The 17,624-nt window shown below is 44.0% G+C and overlaps 1 protein-coding gene across 1 annotated transcript; it reads right to left on the reverse strand.

Moving 5' to 3' along the window:
• Nucleotides 1–9,727: 9,727 nt before the first annotated feature.
• Nucleotides 9,728–17,024, reverse strand: TLNRD1 (talin rod domain containing 1). Its single transcript, XM_088148641.1, has 2 exons — nt 16,351–17,024; nt 9,728–15,997 (listed from the first exon to the last, which is right to left on the reverse strand). Exon 2 carries the CDS (start codon nt 15,558–15,560, stop codon nt 14,502–14,504), a length of 1,059 nt encoding a protein of 352 aa, XP_088004767.1. The 5' UTR covers nt 15,561–15,997; nt 16,351–17,024; the 3' UTR covers nt 9,728–14,501.
• Nucleotides 17,025–17,624: the final 600 nt, after the last annotated feature.

Below are 17,624 nucleotides of genomic sequence, written 5' to 3' on the forward strand. Positions count from 1 at the left end.
TTGCTGAGGTTGAGGAACCCTGCTATAGTTAACTCAACCCTGAGACAGACATAGCTTCATACCACCACATAGGATACACACTGGGTAAAAATAGAGAATCCCCACCCCTGAAGTGGTGGAATTCTCTATTTTCATGTAAACCCTCATAAAATGAGGGCATAACGTGCATCTCTCTCTGAGAGCTTAAGAAAGGGAAGGTAGACAGTATGTACCATTCTAAAGACAGGGCTTCATAGATTACCCTTGGATTAAATGTGGAAACTTCATAGGCCTTGTCCACATTGTGTTTTTTTTTTTTTTGCAACAGTGCAAAAGGGGTTTGCTGTAACCTCCTGTTTTACTTCCCAGACTAACTAGCCTACCACCTTGAGATGTCCTTGTGGTCTTTCATCCAAATGCTAATTAGGTCTGATCCTCTTAGCGTTTCAAGATCAGCCAAAATCAGCTAGAATGCTCAGATGCAATTTGATCCGTTCTGTTTTTCATCCGTTTCCTATTTCAGTATTGTACATTCTGCAACCCCAAGAAAACGTGGCTTGCTTTATACTTTATTTTGAAATATACTTTATTTTGAAACTTATAATACTCAGCCATGGCTTGTTGAACCATGGTTTACTGAACAAATCATCATTGCTTGGCATACTGTGTTGTCAAGAATGATTTGGAAGCCACAGGGGCTAGATTCACACAACTAAGTCAAAGCAATGACATTATGGCTTAGTGCATACGAGTTAGTCTTAACACTGAGAGTTGTTATCCAGTTGAAGTTATTTTCCCAAGTAATAATATATATGACAGTCTAGAGTTGGAAGCTGGGCTCCCTGCTTTAGGAAGTTGGATTGTCTCCACTGTTGCTAGTGAACGGTGTGTTTTGTAATCCTACAGGATTTAGTTCTCAATGCAACAGCTGTGCCCAGTTACTGTTTTGCCCAGAATCTCAAATACTGGTAGGAAATTATGTCAGCTCTCTATCTTTAACATGAAATACTTAAGAAATTCTGGATGTGACTGGGGGGAGAAAGAAATATGATAGTGAGGTCTTCATATCATTTTGACAGTTTCTGCTATTTCGTTATTTTGGACCAAAGAGGTACAAATAGGTTCAGTGCGGATTTCTAGCCCTGCAACAAAATCATGGGGCATTTGCTTGGAGCAATTCAGACAGGAGGAAAAGCCCAATTACCAAGATCTTTACACCAGTGAAAATACTGTACTCTAAAACGTGTTTAATTGTAAACTGGCTGCTTCATTTCTCCCCATCTGCACACACAATTACATTTGCTTGCAAGCTCCTGACTCATTTCTTTTAAGCAGGTCTTAATGTTCTTAAATCGAGGGGAGCAGCAGAGATAAACATAGCATCTGCCAGTTCTTACGAGACAGAAGACAGCAATATTAGACTTAAAATGGCAGATGGGCTTGCTCTCTTGCTGAACGCTCCACACCAGAGTGCACAGAAAATGGAATTCAAAAGCTTTTCCAAACCACCGCCTGGGTGAAAAAAAAAAACAACAAAAAACAGAGCACTCCAAAGTACAGCTTATCCCCAAACAACATTTGCCAGAATGTGTGTGTGCATACACTACATTTTAGCAGTAGCCGAATAAGACAACACCTTCACCTTATGAGGCCAATGGGGAAAAAAAATAAAGATAAGTACATAGACTTCATCCTAAGAATTTCTTTAAGAAGGATCAAAGCCAGGCATTTTGTGTCATGAAAACACAAAACTTGGCTCAGAAATTGTCAGTGTACACACACACACACACACATCAGAGGAGAGGAAGACAGAAAAGACTTGAGAACTCTTCAAACCCTGACTTCAGCAGGAAGTTGGTGGGAAAGGGAAGGGTGTGGTTCAGCAGGCCCCAGAAACACTTACTTTTAGGAAAAGACCTCTTTGAGCTCTGGGCAAGATGCTGAATTTTTCAAGACTGCCTCATCACATTATTTTTTTTAAAGGACCAATCCAGGAACAAAGCAACAGATTATGAGAACCAAGGCAGAAATGAAACCTATGTAGCTTCCTTACACAGTGATAGAAGAAAGAGGAGAGTTTGCAGGGAAGGAAGGAAGAGGAGCATTTTATGAATGCTTTTTTTAAAACGTATACTCCACCCTTCTCTTCCCGGATAAAAATATCCAGATTAGCAAATCTGTTTAAAATCAGACCCAACAAGCATCCATTAATCTTTTGAAATGTTTAAAAATTGCTTCACCTCCCCAACCCCCTTATCTTTTTTTCTCAGGCTGCTTGAGAACTTCTTGAACATTTGTCTTGGTGTCATTTTTGAAATGATGTCATTGGTTGGAGTTACGTTGGGGACATTTCTGGGATACATCTTTCTGATGCAGCCAAAGCCCTCAATCCAGGGTTGTCTCCTGATTCTTCTGAATCGAAGTGTGAGATGCCAGGGTGATTGTTAACTGCTGGGAGGGGATTGTACCTCAAAAGACAGGTGACTCACACATTCGCTCACACTCCCCTTCTTTGGTCACCTCCAGGTCAAGGGAAACGCAAGAATCCCGCTTCTAAGATATGACATTCACCGAAATTCTATTTTGACGGAGATTTTGAAAGCTCTTTGATCAAACTGAATGAGAACTGGCAGGAAAATGAAGAATTCTACTGCATAGTGCTAAAAAAAGATTTTAAGCCATGGTAGTGTATCAGTAAAGTGAGGCAATCAAATCTCGTGGGGCAGTCAGTTTCCCTTAATGCAATTTTAGGAAAGCATTCCATGCTGTTTTCTATCGGCATCTTGTTTCCATTCAAAACCAATGGCTCTTGACCTGTGTTTCTGAAACATGGCAGTATAGAGCACTCCCTCCACCAATTTCCCCTGTACAACAACCCTGTGAGGTAGACTGAGTCAAAAGATAAGTGGTAAGGTCATCCAGTGAGCTTCCATCACCAAGAGCAGACCTAAATCCAGAGTATCCTATATTGCATTCTCTTCTCAAATATTACACTGTAAGATCCTTGCAGAAGGAAATGTCTTTTTTTTTAATTATTCTGGTACAAAGAAGAGGTTTTCACCCTTTTTTCAGACCACAGAACCTGTTAGTTAAAAAGAAGAAATTTCCCGGGGTTCCTGACCAAGAGGCAAAGATCTAGCGATGGAAAATTGGCTTCAAGTGAACTTATTTTCCCCCTTTTCATGAGTCACCACCAAGCTCTTGTTGAACCCTAGATATCCCTGAAACAGTTTGAAAAACCCAGTATAAAGTACTAAGGACATTATTATTATACACAGTAGCTAGCATAGCCTAGCTCAGTGTTTCTCAATCTTGACAGCTTGAAGATGTGTGGACTTCCCCATGCTGGCTGGGGAATTCTGGGGTTGAAGTCCACACATCTTCAGGCTGTCAAGGTTGAGAAACACTGGCCTAGCCAAACCTTTTTTGGCCAAGTGAGTTCTGACCCCAGCATCAGGGAATAGTTTGTGGTTCAGGGGGTATTGCAAACCCAGGAAATTGGTTTGATTAAGTGGAAACAACAAAAACCAAAAACCATACTAGGCACCACTTAATAAAAAGTCACTCTTGGCAGACTGATCAGAATACCTGTTTGGTGCTTTTAATCCATTCATTTTTCCCCCTTTTTTGCTGTGCAATCAAAACACCTTCGGTGTTGTTTCTAAACAAGCATAGAAGCCCAAGGTCTCTTTCTAGCACTTTAACTACAGAATCCAATTAAGAGCTCCTTCACCAACAGTAGCCAATCATGTGTAATTACTGAGCAAATGCATATGCAAGGGAAAAATGCGAAGAACCACGTATTTGCTTTTAGTACAGTTTACAAAAAGAAACATCAGGGGAAAATATTGGTGCCAGCCCTTCCCCACTCAACTGTTCATCAAGCCCTCAACTGTACTGGTTCTTTTTTTAAAACTTTATTTAAAACATTTGTGCACCGCTTCCCATTTTAAAAAATCTTGAAATGGTCTGCCATAAAATTTGGACAATGAAACAGTTTGGACAAGAAAACAATTGATAAAAGCATAGATTAATAAATGGTGGCATTACGGCACTTTGCACTCAAAGGCAAAACAACACTTTGGAGCTTGCAGGGTGTGAACATCTGCGACCATTTAAAGCGGATAGGTAATTTTCTAGGCCAAGACCTCTTGGCAAGGACAGCATGTGAAATTGACATGTTTCTAAGTTTTACAGCTGTCTTTACAATTTGGCAAAACCTGGATTGAGATGAAAACGAAACTGAAGCAAAGGAACATCAACTGAAGCATAAGGAAGTTGTGTGAATATAGGCTCCATTGAACGATAAGGTTTTTGCAAGGCAGTAATAGCTAGAAATGGAAAATGGAGATATAATTGAAAGCAAGAGAAGAGCTGTGATCATGAACAGAGCCAAGTAAAGAACTAGTGTCTGCATTCACAAAACACAACAGACCAAAACTTTGACTAGGGTTTTTGGGTGGCTTCACTGTGAAATCCAGCCTGTTTAATTCATCATTCCATGTATGTCTATCCAGGGAGTAGGTTAACTAAGCCAGGATGAAATGCATTTTACAGTCACGTGTATTACAGCTTAAGATCCCCCCAGACTTACTAGCATTCGCAGGCAAAGAATTAAAGAATCCATATCATGTTTATTGTTGAAGTTTGGATTGTAGATGCTGAAATGATCACACATCATTAAGATGAAAGAGAAAAATCTAAAACCTGCAGAATCAGGGTAGACTTTTTTTTATTTTGCCAGCAAGCCTGTCCTTGGGAAACAAAACTTCCTCACTCTTACAAGAGAGCTCTCAAAACACTATCATTTTAATATTAAACAAACAAAACAATCCTGTTAGGCTGACATTGTTATATCTATCTTCCCCCTTTCCTCTAGGAATGGGTGGGGGGAAATATAAAGGCAACACACTTTATCTTCTCAGAAACCAGCCTGTAAGACAAGTAGTGCTCAAAAGTAGTGTCTGGTCCAAAGTCACTAGTGAGCTCCTTGGTCCTGTAAATACAGACTTGAATCTGGATCTCCCTCATCCCAATCTCTTTCATCACTGCACCACATTAAAACCTGGTTCACAAACTAGGGTAAACTGTAGTTAGCTTAACTCTGGTTGGTTCACTAATCCATAGTTGACCAGATTCACAACCACACTAAGCCATAAATCATAGTTCACAATCTGGGTTGGATTCATACAACACAAAGTCACAACCAGGGGCATCTGCAAGGGTGTCTTATCCAAATCTGCAAGATGAGGAGTGCAGTGTTGCAACTGATGCCCCACCCTTTCCATCCATGCAGGGAGCAGGCTTTCAATCACAACACTGTACCCGCAGTCATGTAGATTTTGACCCCACCCTGTGGAGGTTGCAGGTCACAGCCAAACCAGAGGATGATCTGTGAACCAAGTCAAGAATCACCATTTTGATCAGTTACGAGATTTGCTTCTAAAGCAATATGGATCAGATTGTGCTAAAAATGCAACTGTTATGAGTGATCATGCAAATGTCTCATAAGATGTGAGCCACTGCAGTCAGTTCATATTTCTGGAGAAATGTGATCTGAACCTTTCCCAGTGAGATAAAAAGGAGAATTGTTCTCCCACACAGTTCTGCCTGCACTCATTGCTGGCTTAGGCATTCTCGACTGTCAGTATCTACCTTCCCAGCTGGGCAGAGTTTAGCTCGATGCAATGGCCTTTCAAAATTCTCCCTTCAGATCTGTGGGCAGAGAAATTGGGTGGATCATTCCTCTTCATTTCCCCAAGAAAAGGAGACATTTTCCAACCATTTCTCAAGGGCATGTTTCCGCCTTCGTAATGACATTCACACCACTTTTGAAAAAGCTTCTGGAGAGATTCCACTTTGATAGGATTTAATGGAAGAGCAAAACGTTGGGAAGGCTGCAGATTGGTACAGTGATAATGAAAGACTAGACTTTCACATACTGTCCTCTGCCATCTCATAACCGTACAAGTCCAAGCATACCAAACTCCACCCACAAGAATTAATTTCCTTGGAAATAAAGTTCACAAACAAATTGTTTTTCATTAAACTGTATGAGAAGTGGTAGGGAAAAAACACAGAAGCATTTATCTGCCTAGCACTAAAAAAATGAAAGGGGAATTATCTAGAATTTTATATTTCTTTCCAAACAGAAATTGAAACTACGCATTTTCTCTGTCTGTGAATTCCCCTAATTTTCCTAGTTCAGGGAAAAAAATGGTTAACTTTCACTTCCATTTGAAGTAACCAAGGTAAGAGTAAACAAATATTCTATCTCTCCAAATCACGGTATTGCAAAATAAAAACATAACCAAAATGCAATCATAGACATTTCCATGGATGGAGGAACAGTTCTCTTTGAGGAAATCCTTGAAAAATCCCATACTAATCTGTGCAAAATAGGATCAAATGGATTACCAACAACATGGAAGAAGCTGGGACAAGCAGAAATGCATACTGAATTCCCAGATTAAGTTATACTAGTGAAGTGTGCCATTTCTACGTACCCAAGCAAAATTTCAAAACAGAAATTCAGTCACCTTTATGGCTAATTCCTCTACCTGATGTGTACAGTCATACTAAACAGTTAGATTTACTCCCTTGATAAAAAGCATACAATTGCAAAGAAACTTACTAAAGAGAATGCTGTGTTCACACATCATGCTAAACCATGTCTTATTTCACTGTGGTTGATTGACTAAACCACAAGGGGTTGAATTTATGCAACATGTTAATCCAAACTAAACAAAGAGCTTAGTGCAATGAGTATGGACTATATCCCTGTCTTGATTTTTCCCCTTTTCATTTCAAATTAATCCTAAGATCTCAGACTATTTAAATTTCATCTGCAATCGGAATTACTTCTGAGTGAGTATCCAGGAATGCGTTTATTCTGCATATCCTAGTCCTTTGGTTTAATAGGCATTACAGGTAGTCCTCGCTTAACTACCATTCATTTAGTGACCATTCAAAGTTACGATGGCGCTAAAAGGTGACTTAGGACTGGTGCCTGAAGTTATGACTGTCGCAGTGCTCCCGCGGTCACATGACAACCAGCTCACACTTATGATGGTTGCAGCATCCAGGGGTCACACGATCGCCATTTGTGAATTTCCCAGCTGGCTTCCGACAAGCAAAATCAATGGGGACCCACGTGACTCGCTTAACAACTGCTGCAAAAAAGATCATAAAATTGGGTCCAGTCATGTGATGATTTGCTTAACAACCATATCACTTAGTGACCTAAATTCTGGTCCCACTTGTGGTTGGCTACAGTTTATAGCTCTATCAGAGTTGTGCTCTGAAGTGACTTGGTTTGAACAGTTATTAAAAGATGTAAACATTACAATACAAAAACCTGTGACAGTATTCGAAGATAACACTACGTGTATTCATATGGCAACAGGAGAAAGAATGAAAATAGAAGCAAACATATTGATATTAAATACTGTAACATAAGAGAAGCTATAAAAAACAACATAATTAAACTACAATACTGTCCTTCAGAAGAAAACCTAGCAGATATTATGACCAAACCGTTAAGTCTACAAAAACATTGTAACCTCGTAATGCAACTTGGTTTACACACTGTTCAGGGGTGTCAGGGAAATAAATTTTGATGCTAAAACAGTCAAAATTGGCTCACTCACTCACAGGTGTGAGCAATAAAAAGCTTAGGCACAGCTAACCCAAACTGATTGGCTATAAGTAGTATAAAAGAGAGCCTAGCAAGTTTTTGCTCTCTCTCTCTCCGCTCTGACTACGTTGCTGCTGAATTGTAACTGCTATTGAGTTCTTTGCCTGATGTAAGTTGCTCTACTGTTATTTGTAAACTACGGACTGTCTGTGTTTGTTTCTCCTAATACCGATCACCAGTTTAGCAAACTGCTTTGCCCTGCTCAACAAAGGACTACCTGTAGCTCACTTAACTTCGCAAACAATCAGCGTTAAGCTTTCCAAATCAAACAACCTATGTTAATTTTTTTCCCAAATAGAGTGGGACCCCCCCCAACGTAAACATTTAAAAAAAGAACACCTAATGTTGTTGTTAGAAGCCATTGCAAATCGAAGTCTGATTTCCAAAGCAAGTTGCTTTTGCCTATCGCCAAACATTTTGAAAAAACATAAGCATGGAGACAAACTGCACATCTACAAATCCTGTTAAGATTTTTTTAAAAATCACAGCCGAGTGAGAAGTGTTTCAGACAGTTAAGAAAGAAGCCGAGGCATTCCAAAGCAAAAACACCGTGCCTAAATATAATCTGTCCCCATAGCATATGGAATGGCAAAACCATTAATGGTCGAGACCGTTGCTGCCCAGATGGCCAATATTATTTCTATCTGCACTTCCTATTCGGTTGTAGTGGAGTGACCAATTGCTATGTACACCAGGGAGATACAATGATGGGCCACAGCCATCTTCCCCAGTAAACCACCCCAGCTGGGTGATGACAGCATGATAAACCTGGGTTAACAAAACATGACTCCTATTCACGTAGTAGGCTATTTAATCCAAATGAATTGTGTAATGGCTTCACATGATAGTTGGGTTCACCCCACATGCTCAAGCAGGGTTCCAACCACAAAATGAACCTCTAGCTATCCACCCCCACCCCTATTTATCCCCATCTAGCAGGTCAGAAAACAGAGAACATACCTAGGTACGTAACAAAGGAACAGCCTAACAGGAACAATTGCACATTTTGGTGTTCAGATGCCTTTTTAATTATCATTTATGGAAAATCAAGGGCTACCAAGCAGAGAAGTGACAGAGTAATGACAACGCTGGAATAGCTGGGATTTGGGATCTCCCTCCCCACTCATGTCTGTGTCTCTATTCCTGCTCTGGCTTTTCCCAGCTGCATTAATCTGTGTCCTGAATGGACTGTAGGTTGTTCCATTAGGGACAGAACACAAACTAGAGGCAGAAGAGGCACAGAAAGGAAATTTGCCTGCTCAACCTCTGAGCAGCATCTAAGCAGCTCAGACTCGGAGGATTGCAAGGAACACTCATGTCAATGTATACAGTTAGGTGTCCATGGGGTAGGTGGAAGAGAGGCAAGTGACATCGCACATCTGGATGTCCTCATGCAAATATTGCATGTAACATCCTCACGGCTGCCAACCAATGCTTATGCTTGAGATCACAAGGCCATGACTAGGAAGCAGTTGAAGACTATAGCCCAAACTTGACTTACTCCCAGTTCAGCCATGAGTTTTTGGAACAACTGCATTTGAGAAAGGGAAAAAACAACGAGATATAACCAGCCAGCCTTCGTGCCTTTGAGATTATTTCTAAAGGTAGGTTGGTCACTCTTTCTTTGTTAGTAGAAGCCCTTGCCTTTTTAAACAGCTACTTTGGGCAGCTCTTCTAGTGGTAGAGGAAGTACAGAGATGAAGTTCAGGAATACGTTTTGCCAATTACTGTAGTTATGTTTGCCTTTAGACAATGATTAAACCTACTCCCATTAAAACATTCTTTGGAAATTACAAACTGCCTGATATATATTAGTGGCGAGTTCACACACTCTGCTAAGCCACTGTTGTTTTAATCATGCTTTGAACAAGCCACAATTTTATAAATAATGGTTTACAAATCATAATTATTACAAATCACATTATGTCAAAGAGAAACCACATGATGGCTTAACACAGGGTTCCTCAATCTTGGCGACTTGAAGATGTGTGGACTTCAATTCTGGGAGTTGAAGTCCACACATCTTCAAGTCGCCAAGGTTGAGGAACCCTGGCTTAACATGATGCATGAATCCAGCCATTAATCTACCTTCTATGGAGAGTCAGAGTAGCACAGAGGTTAAGATGTTGGAGTACAACTGGGGAAACCCAGATTAAAGTCTCTGCTTCCATCATGGAACTTCTTCACTAACTTTCAGCCAGATGTTTCTTCTTGTGAGAATAAAATTAGGGAAGGTTGCCTTAAGTTCCAGAGAAATAGGAAGATAGAAATGCTATGCATTAGTGATTCCATTTTGTAATAAAGGTTTTCAAGGAAAATGAAGTATTCATCTCCTATGCACGTTTCAAAATCTTACGCATACATCATTAATCAGATCAAGCAGGCAGGATATGTGTGTGGCATGCACACGCAAGCACACACAATCTTTCTTAAACTATTTTTCTAAGAAATCACCAATGCAACTATTACAGTGGTTGAGGCTCATTTCACAGAGCAATCCTCTGTGTACTGTTTACTCAGAAGTAAATATGATTTCAGATAAACCTAGGGACTACTGTACAGTCTGAGTTTCTTGCAAAGAAATAAGCACAAATGGATTGCAAGCACTCTCTAGCCACAAACAACATAATACTTAAGCACTGGCAGTAGAAATCCTCTTTCAGCACTTATTAACGTGTTCTTTCTAATAAAGTTCATTGTGAATTAGTAGAAGCCAATGCCTTCTCTTTTATTGTCCTGCATGTACTTTTTGTTTGTCTGCCATTTATAACTGGAAGTGAGTCTAATAAACTTGGTCAAAACAAATTGTAAGAAATGTGAAACAACTCAGTGACCTCATGAGTATATCTACTGGTTGTCAAAGATGCCAGAAAAGTAACTCTTCCTTAGCAAATAGTTCGTGAGAATTCTTCTGCTCCCATTGCCGAGGGCTCTTTTCAGGAAAACCTGCAGGTGGAATTACATTTCTGAGTTTACGTATCATGGTAGATTCACAATGAGGTTTGCGTTTTTAGTGGGCTATGTGACCCAACTACTTGGAGCTGATTTTAACTAAACTTGGTGAAGCAAATCAAAGCACAGAATGAATCTAATAATTAACAATGCCGCTGTTTCGCTATGAGCCACTTTGGAGAGCTAAGCGGGAAGAGTTAGGACAGAAGAATATTACCTTAAGCTGACCCCCAAATGCAGTCTCCAATTAAAGGATGAAATATTCCCATTCCACGGAATCACAATCTGTTGCACACTTGCTACTATCCCACTGATTAGTTGTTCTGTCTAGTCTTAAAGAGAGTTCTACAGTTTTCCCTTGATTTATACACAGATTTATCCACCAGTTAGAGGAGTCTCAACAGCCTTTGTACAAACCTTGCTTATATACATCTGCACACTATCCATGAATGGTTGGAATGACAGCAGCTGAACAGATAGCCACAGTCTAATTGCTCTAAGTTAATGGTTTGTATAGATTGGTCTTGATGGGGTTTTGGTCTGATCCAATATGGCACATCTCCTCTCAGAACAGCCTTCTCCAAACTGGGCAAGTTCTTCCAGACATGTGGACTTTCTCCAAAGCCAGTTTGATGTGGTGGTGAAGGCACCAGACTAGAAAGCCGGAAACTGAGTTCTAGTCTCACCTTAGGCATGAAAGCCGGCTGGGTGACTCTGGGCCAGTCCTTCTCCCTCAGCCCAACTCACCTCACAGGGTTGTTGTTGTGGGGAAGATAGGAGAAGGAAGGAGTATTCATTATGTTCACCACCTTGAGTTATTTATAAAAATAATAAAGGTGGGATAAAAAATCTAAAATATATATATATATTCTCAGCAATAGCCTACATTGGTTGTAGAATTCTCAGGGCTGAAATCCAGACACCTGGAAGGGACCCAAATTGTCCTAGAAGAACTGGGCACAATCAAACTGAAAGCCTCTCTCAACCCAGTTTGGTTTTTCTGCTAGGCTACTTTGGCTGTATCCCACAGGCATCCTACAAATTGTAGTCCCAGTAACATGAATGACACCAGATCGGGGGAGACTGACATGGACCAATGCCTTCACTATTTTAGCTAACCACGCATGGCAAATCTATGATTAAAATTGATTGTCTATTTCTTTCCAATAACTGAGATATAGGAGCTCATGTATTGGTATAATGCATAGCAACAATTGCTTACCTGACCCCCAATGAATCTGTCTAATCCTGTTTTAGAGTCATCTAAGTTGATGGTCATCACTGCATCCTCTGGCAGTGAAATCTGTCACTGTTAACTAGATCTCTTGGATCCAAAGGACATTCAACACTCCCCTGAATGAAGCTGGGCTAGCTCATACTTTTACCTATCTTTACGTTCTTAGTTATAAGATAATGTCTCCTTGGATTCAAGTTCGACTTTAAGTGACATTATCATTGGTCATACAGTCAGCCAGATGTTTAGACTGGATTTGGCATTTTTATCCACTTATCAAGTCCTTCCCAAGGACCTGGGATAGGCAGATGTTGTTGTTTGATGGTGTTAAAGGTATTGTCACAGGATGGAAGCTGTTCCAAGTAAACTGCCTTTTGAAATTGACTGATGGTGATTTAATCCCAAAACATCTAGAGCACCACTTGAACACCATCAGCTTTGACAAGTGACATTATTATTATTATTGAATAGTCTGTTGTTCCCTTCTTCTGGGGTATTAATTTTACTTTCCCAGACTACAGCCTTGGGATTTCTGGAGCCTCTAATCAATATTCACTAATTCCCTCCTTCTCCATATATAAGCTTGCTGCCCTAGACCATTCCAACCAGGCCAAACTAAAATGCAAGTTTTTATAAACACAGCTCTGACAGCAGACGTCAAACACAAGTAGTATCTTGGCTAACCCTCCAACCGTCGCCATGCCAGCTAAAAGCAAGCCATCTTCCATCACCACAGATATCAAAGATTACACGGCTTTACAAAAGACGAATTCTGATAGCCATACGTTAAAAAAAAAAACAACACAGAGAGAAAACAAGATACATTTCTTGAACAAAAGGAGTCACTGTACGTGCTCCAGATTATCACTTGAAAGCATGGGAGCATTCTCTGGCCTAGAAATGCTTAGGCAAGTATGGTTCGTTATCATTCATTACATATTATTGCCTGTGCTACCTCTGAGGATATCAAGGCAGCGCAAATCCTTTCCCATCACAGCACCCTAACAACTTGAAGATTTGCTGAGGTAAGTTGTATCCCTGAACAGAAATATTACTATTACAAATTTCCCTTCATTAACACCCTATGTCTTAACCTCTAGCATACACACCTAGGACTGCAGGTTTGCTACCCAATTTTGTCTACCACAAAGCAATCCTCATGGAGATCAGTAGGGCTTACTTCCCACGACGTACACATCTAGAAATCTGTATTTTAAAACAGCAAAATTCAACATGTCTACAGTGAGAAGCTCCTCGCTGAAAACAAGAGGGGGTTGCTTCTGAATAAACATATTTAAGGTTCTGGTGGATCGTTTTTGACACATTTGGATCAAATATAGTAGAACCCCTTTTGGAATGCTCTGGAAAAAAAATAACCCTTTGGTTTCTCAAATTCCAACTTTAGAAAAGCAGAAGAAAAATGCAGGTAAACGAGAGGGAAGGAGAAGAGAAAAGCAAAAGAACATGTCATTAAAAAAAAAACCCAGAGAATTCAAACCTATAGAAGCTCATAGTAAATTAAGCCTCTTTCTGAATCACTCGTTCTTTAGGGAAGGAGACACAGTATACAACAGAGGGTATTCTTTAAGTGTTGAGAGATTCACAGAAGACTGAGAAACAACATTTTAATAGATGAAATAAATACTCCAATACATGCAAGATTAAAAAAAAAAACACTGAAAAAATAATTAAAAATCAAAATCACTCATGTTATAGTGTAATTTACCCAATCCCTATTTTAACACACTCACAGTAGCTCCCCCACTCTCCCCATTGGAAAATGACACCCAGCCTTGTTGCTTTCCCTGCAAATGCACTTCTAACCCATCACAACTCAAAAGTAACCATACCAAAAAAAAATAAAATAAAATCGTAGCTACATCCATCCTTAAAGTTTTCTTTCTTCCCGAGCGTATGAAAACTGAGGTAACTTTTTTCTTCTCCTTCCTGCCCAACTAAACAATAAAATCTAGGAGATTTTGAAAGAACCACCCTCCTCCCACTAACTCCCCTCCCATCTCCTAACATTTTAAAATCGCATCCAGCACGATTAACGTTGGACCCCATCAGTAAACCTTTGCTTGGTCACAGGCTTCAACTAAAGAAAGAAGCTATAAAGGAGAGTCAGCTTGGATGCAGCCTTAGGAATAATTCCCCCCAAGTTACTAGCCTGGGCAATATTCTAGTCGCCTGCTGGCAGCTGGCAAGAGAAAGGCAGGGAACTTAAACCCTTTCACACAAGGCGTGGAAGAGGAGACCCTTGTCCTCCAACAACTGACCTTGATTTTGTGCCGAGCATACGGAAGGAAGTGAGGACTGCAGATTTCCTCTGCTCGCTTGCCTGCATGGAATTCTACAGGCTTCCTTGACACCATTACAAGTCTCCTACAGTTCCATGTTTAGGCTGCCTGGATGATTTAAAGATGGGGGTTACAGACATCCATGCTGATTATGACATGTAAGCTAAAAAAGCATGGTTTCGCTGCCTCATCTCATCACACTGTTATTTGAGCAATAATAACAAGAATTAAAGGACTGCTCTACACAAATTCTTTGGTATATGAAAACAAAATCTGGGGCAGGAGAAGGGATGTTGTATCTTTCTGTTAGAGGCGGCCATGCAATCTAAAACTGAAACAATTAATTCACAGAATTTGCATTTGCTGGCGGTAGAGTCCGGGGTGACGAGCGTTCCCTTAGAGCCTGAGATAACAGGTTGCAGCCATCGGAGATGGCACAAGCAGCGTTCCTCAACCTTTCCCTATATTCAGTCATCTTGGCGCTACTGTCGGTGTGTTGGGCTATATCCCTGAGGCATTGAGTAAGGAGCACGCAAGCCGAGACAACACTCATCGCACCGCCCAAAATGGCCGTCTGCACAGCTTTGCCCTCTGGGTTGATGGAGGCCGCTTTGCCCAAAAACTGAGGCTCTGTGGCAAAGCCCACCAAGGCGCAAACGGACTGCACCAAAGGTCCACTAAACAAGATGCACCGGTTGCGCGTCAGCTCGCTGGGGGAAGTCTTGACCTCCCGGACGCAGGCCAGGAGGGCAGAGGCGCTGGTGCTCATGCATTTGACGCTGAGTTTGAACTGTTCCTTGGCAAACCTATCCTTGGATTTCTCACTGGCCAGGACGCAGGCGTCGGTCAGGAACTTCAAGTTCTTGGACATGTTCTGAGAGACCTCCAAAAGGAGCTGAGGGCTTAGGTCAGCCAGAGGGGTGGTCTTCAAGATCCCACACCCGTGTTCCACCTCGTGCTTACACCTGGTCACCTTGTAGCGATCCACCAAGCCGGGAGAAGCCGGCTGAGCCCCGGGTGTCTCCACCGCGGCCAGGTAAGCAGCGTGGGCCGAACACTCTGTCAAGGAGACGACCAGGTCACCCATCTCCCCCAGGATTTCCCCCACCTCCGTGAAACGGCCCATGTTGAGTTGGCTCTGGACATCATGGGTCAGAATGGACAGGCCTTTTGTCCTGGCAATGATGGTGTCCCTGCACTTTTCAAAGGATTCTCCAAAGACAGACAAGCTCTCGGTGTGGACAGGCCGGCTCTCACTGGATAACAGTAGCAAATCTGCTACCAGCTGCATCTTGATCTTGCAGAGGTCACAGACGGCAACAAGCTTCTTCCTTGGCAAAACGCTGCCACTGGCGGTGGATGCCTCAGTAGTGGACTTGCCAGAGCCGCCGCTAGCCATGGTGCCTGAGGGGCACACGCATGCCGCTGGGGACCCCACTGCTGCCACCACTCCCCTTCCAGCTGCCTCCCGAGGAGTCCCCGCTGAGCCCGGCAGGATCGCTCTGCCCTTTCCGCACCATCATTCCATTAATCTGCACAAATAAACCAGAGTCTCGGAGCACCAGAGGAGAAGGGGCTGGCAGACCCACCACCCAGTCGGAAGCGAGCGCCGCCGCCGCCGCCGCCCCTCCGCCTTCTCCAGGAAGGAGCGCCGCTCCAGACGCCGGTCACAACGCCCGGCCTGCCGATGAAACCCGCTGCGGTGGCCGCCCCTGGCTCATCGGACCCTCAAACCCTCGATGCTTTAAGGGCATGTTCGCGCGGGTCTCCTGCTGACTCTTCCTTCGGAGAGGCGAGGAAAGAAACCGGCCGCCCGTTCGCCGCTGCAACGCAGCCCTGCCAATACAAAGAGCAACATTAAAAGTTCCCGGCTGTCTGGCTGCATTGGGCCGGATCTCGACCCCCGGGGAAGCCAGCCGGGTGGCGACCCCCGGCGGACTTCACGCCTTTCCCAGGGAAGCCGGCCTCGCGGGCAGGAAGAGCGAAAGCCCGCCGCGCCGCCCGTTCGCCGCGCCGCCCTCTCGCGCGGGGAGCGGGAGGGCACCGGTCTTCCTCTCCCCGCTATCAGGAAGAGCAGGCGAGGGTGTGGCCCGACTCAGCCTGAGCAGCCCGGCGGCGGCGGCAGGGAGGGGAGGGCCGGATCGGATCGGATCGGATCGGCTGGGCTAGAAGCGTTTTTACGCGCTCACCTCCGGAGCAGAGGAGGACACGGGGGTGCGGGGGAACCGGGGCGCAGCGGGCGGCCGGGCGGGCCGGCCGGCTTGCTCGCGGGCTCTCGCTTTCCCTCGCCGATCCGGAATCCTCCGGGCCGTTCCGCTCCCCTTTTGCCCCGATCACGCAGCCCAGCTGGCTCCCCCGTTTCCGGGAAGACGCATCTCCGGCCGCCTCCAAGGCGTTGGCGCATCCGCTAGGCGGGCGGAGAACTTCAGGCTCGCGCCGCCGGCCAGGTGGAGGGCTGCCCGGGCCGTCCCGGGGGACGGGCGCCCCGCCGGCCTCGGCCCCCGGCCCGGGCCATAGTTGGCTCCTCTTCCCCCGGGCGGACGCCCCGGCTTCCAGCGGGGCGGAGGGCTCCGGAGGCCGGAAAGAAAAGCTTCCTATCTGCGGGGAGGAGCGGGGTGGGGGTGGGGGTGGGGGCCCTCGGACTTCCCAACTTCAAAAAAAAAAGTGGGGGGAGACGCCTGCTAGGCAGCGCCCGCCGCTGCGGTGGCTCCGACGGCCCGGCCAGGATGCCTCCGCGGCTGCATGGCTGGGAAGGGCGGGCGCCGCGCGCCCCAGCCGACGCGCCCGCCCGCCCCGCTCCGCTCCCCCTTCCCTCCCGTCGCCTCCGCTGCAACCTCGCCTTAAGCCTATAGCAATCTTTTGTGCGGCTTGTCGCCGCCCTTCCTTTTAAATGCCCACGCCCGCGGCTTACGGAAAACTCCTCCCCGGCGAAAGAAAGAAGAGGAGAGGAGAGGAAAGGCGGGGCGGCGGCGGCGGCGGCGCCGGTCTCGAGCTCCGCGTTGGCTCCTGCGCTCCGCGGCGCGCTCCGGGCTGCGCACAGACCGCCTCTGCTGCGCCCAGGGCCGGCGCTGCTACCGCCCTTGACACACAGTCGTCCTCGGCGCCGGTCCAGCCTGATGTAAATTGTGCATTCATTCAGGACGAAGCCCTTCTCGCTCTCTCGCTCTCTCTTTTTAAAGTTATGACTGTATTAACCTGAACGGAAGGTTAATCCCCCCCCATTTATCTTTAAAACGGGAGGTTCCTCTTGGATGTCTTAAGAGTAGGATAACGCACGTGGCTGGGGGTGTCTGCGCTTCCTTTTTTTCGGAGGGGGTGTCTTCAAACCGAGACCATCTATTATTATTATTATTATTATTATTATTTATTAATATTAATATATTATTAATATATTATTAAATATATTATTAATAATAATAATATAATAGTAATAATAATAATAATAATTTCCCAACTACATCAG

The sequence above is a fragment of the Python bivittatus genome, unplaced genomic scaffold (genome assembly GCF_059951505.1).
Source record: "Python bivittatus isolate LINGU-HERP-01145 unplaced genomic scaffold, Pbiv_v1 ctg000530_np1212, whole genome shotgun sequence".
NCBI lineage: Eukaryota > Metazoa > Chordata > Lepidosauria > Squamata > Pythonidae > Python > Python bivittatus.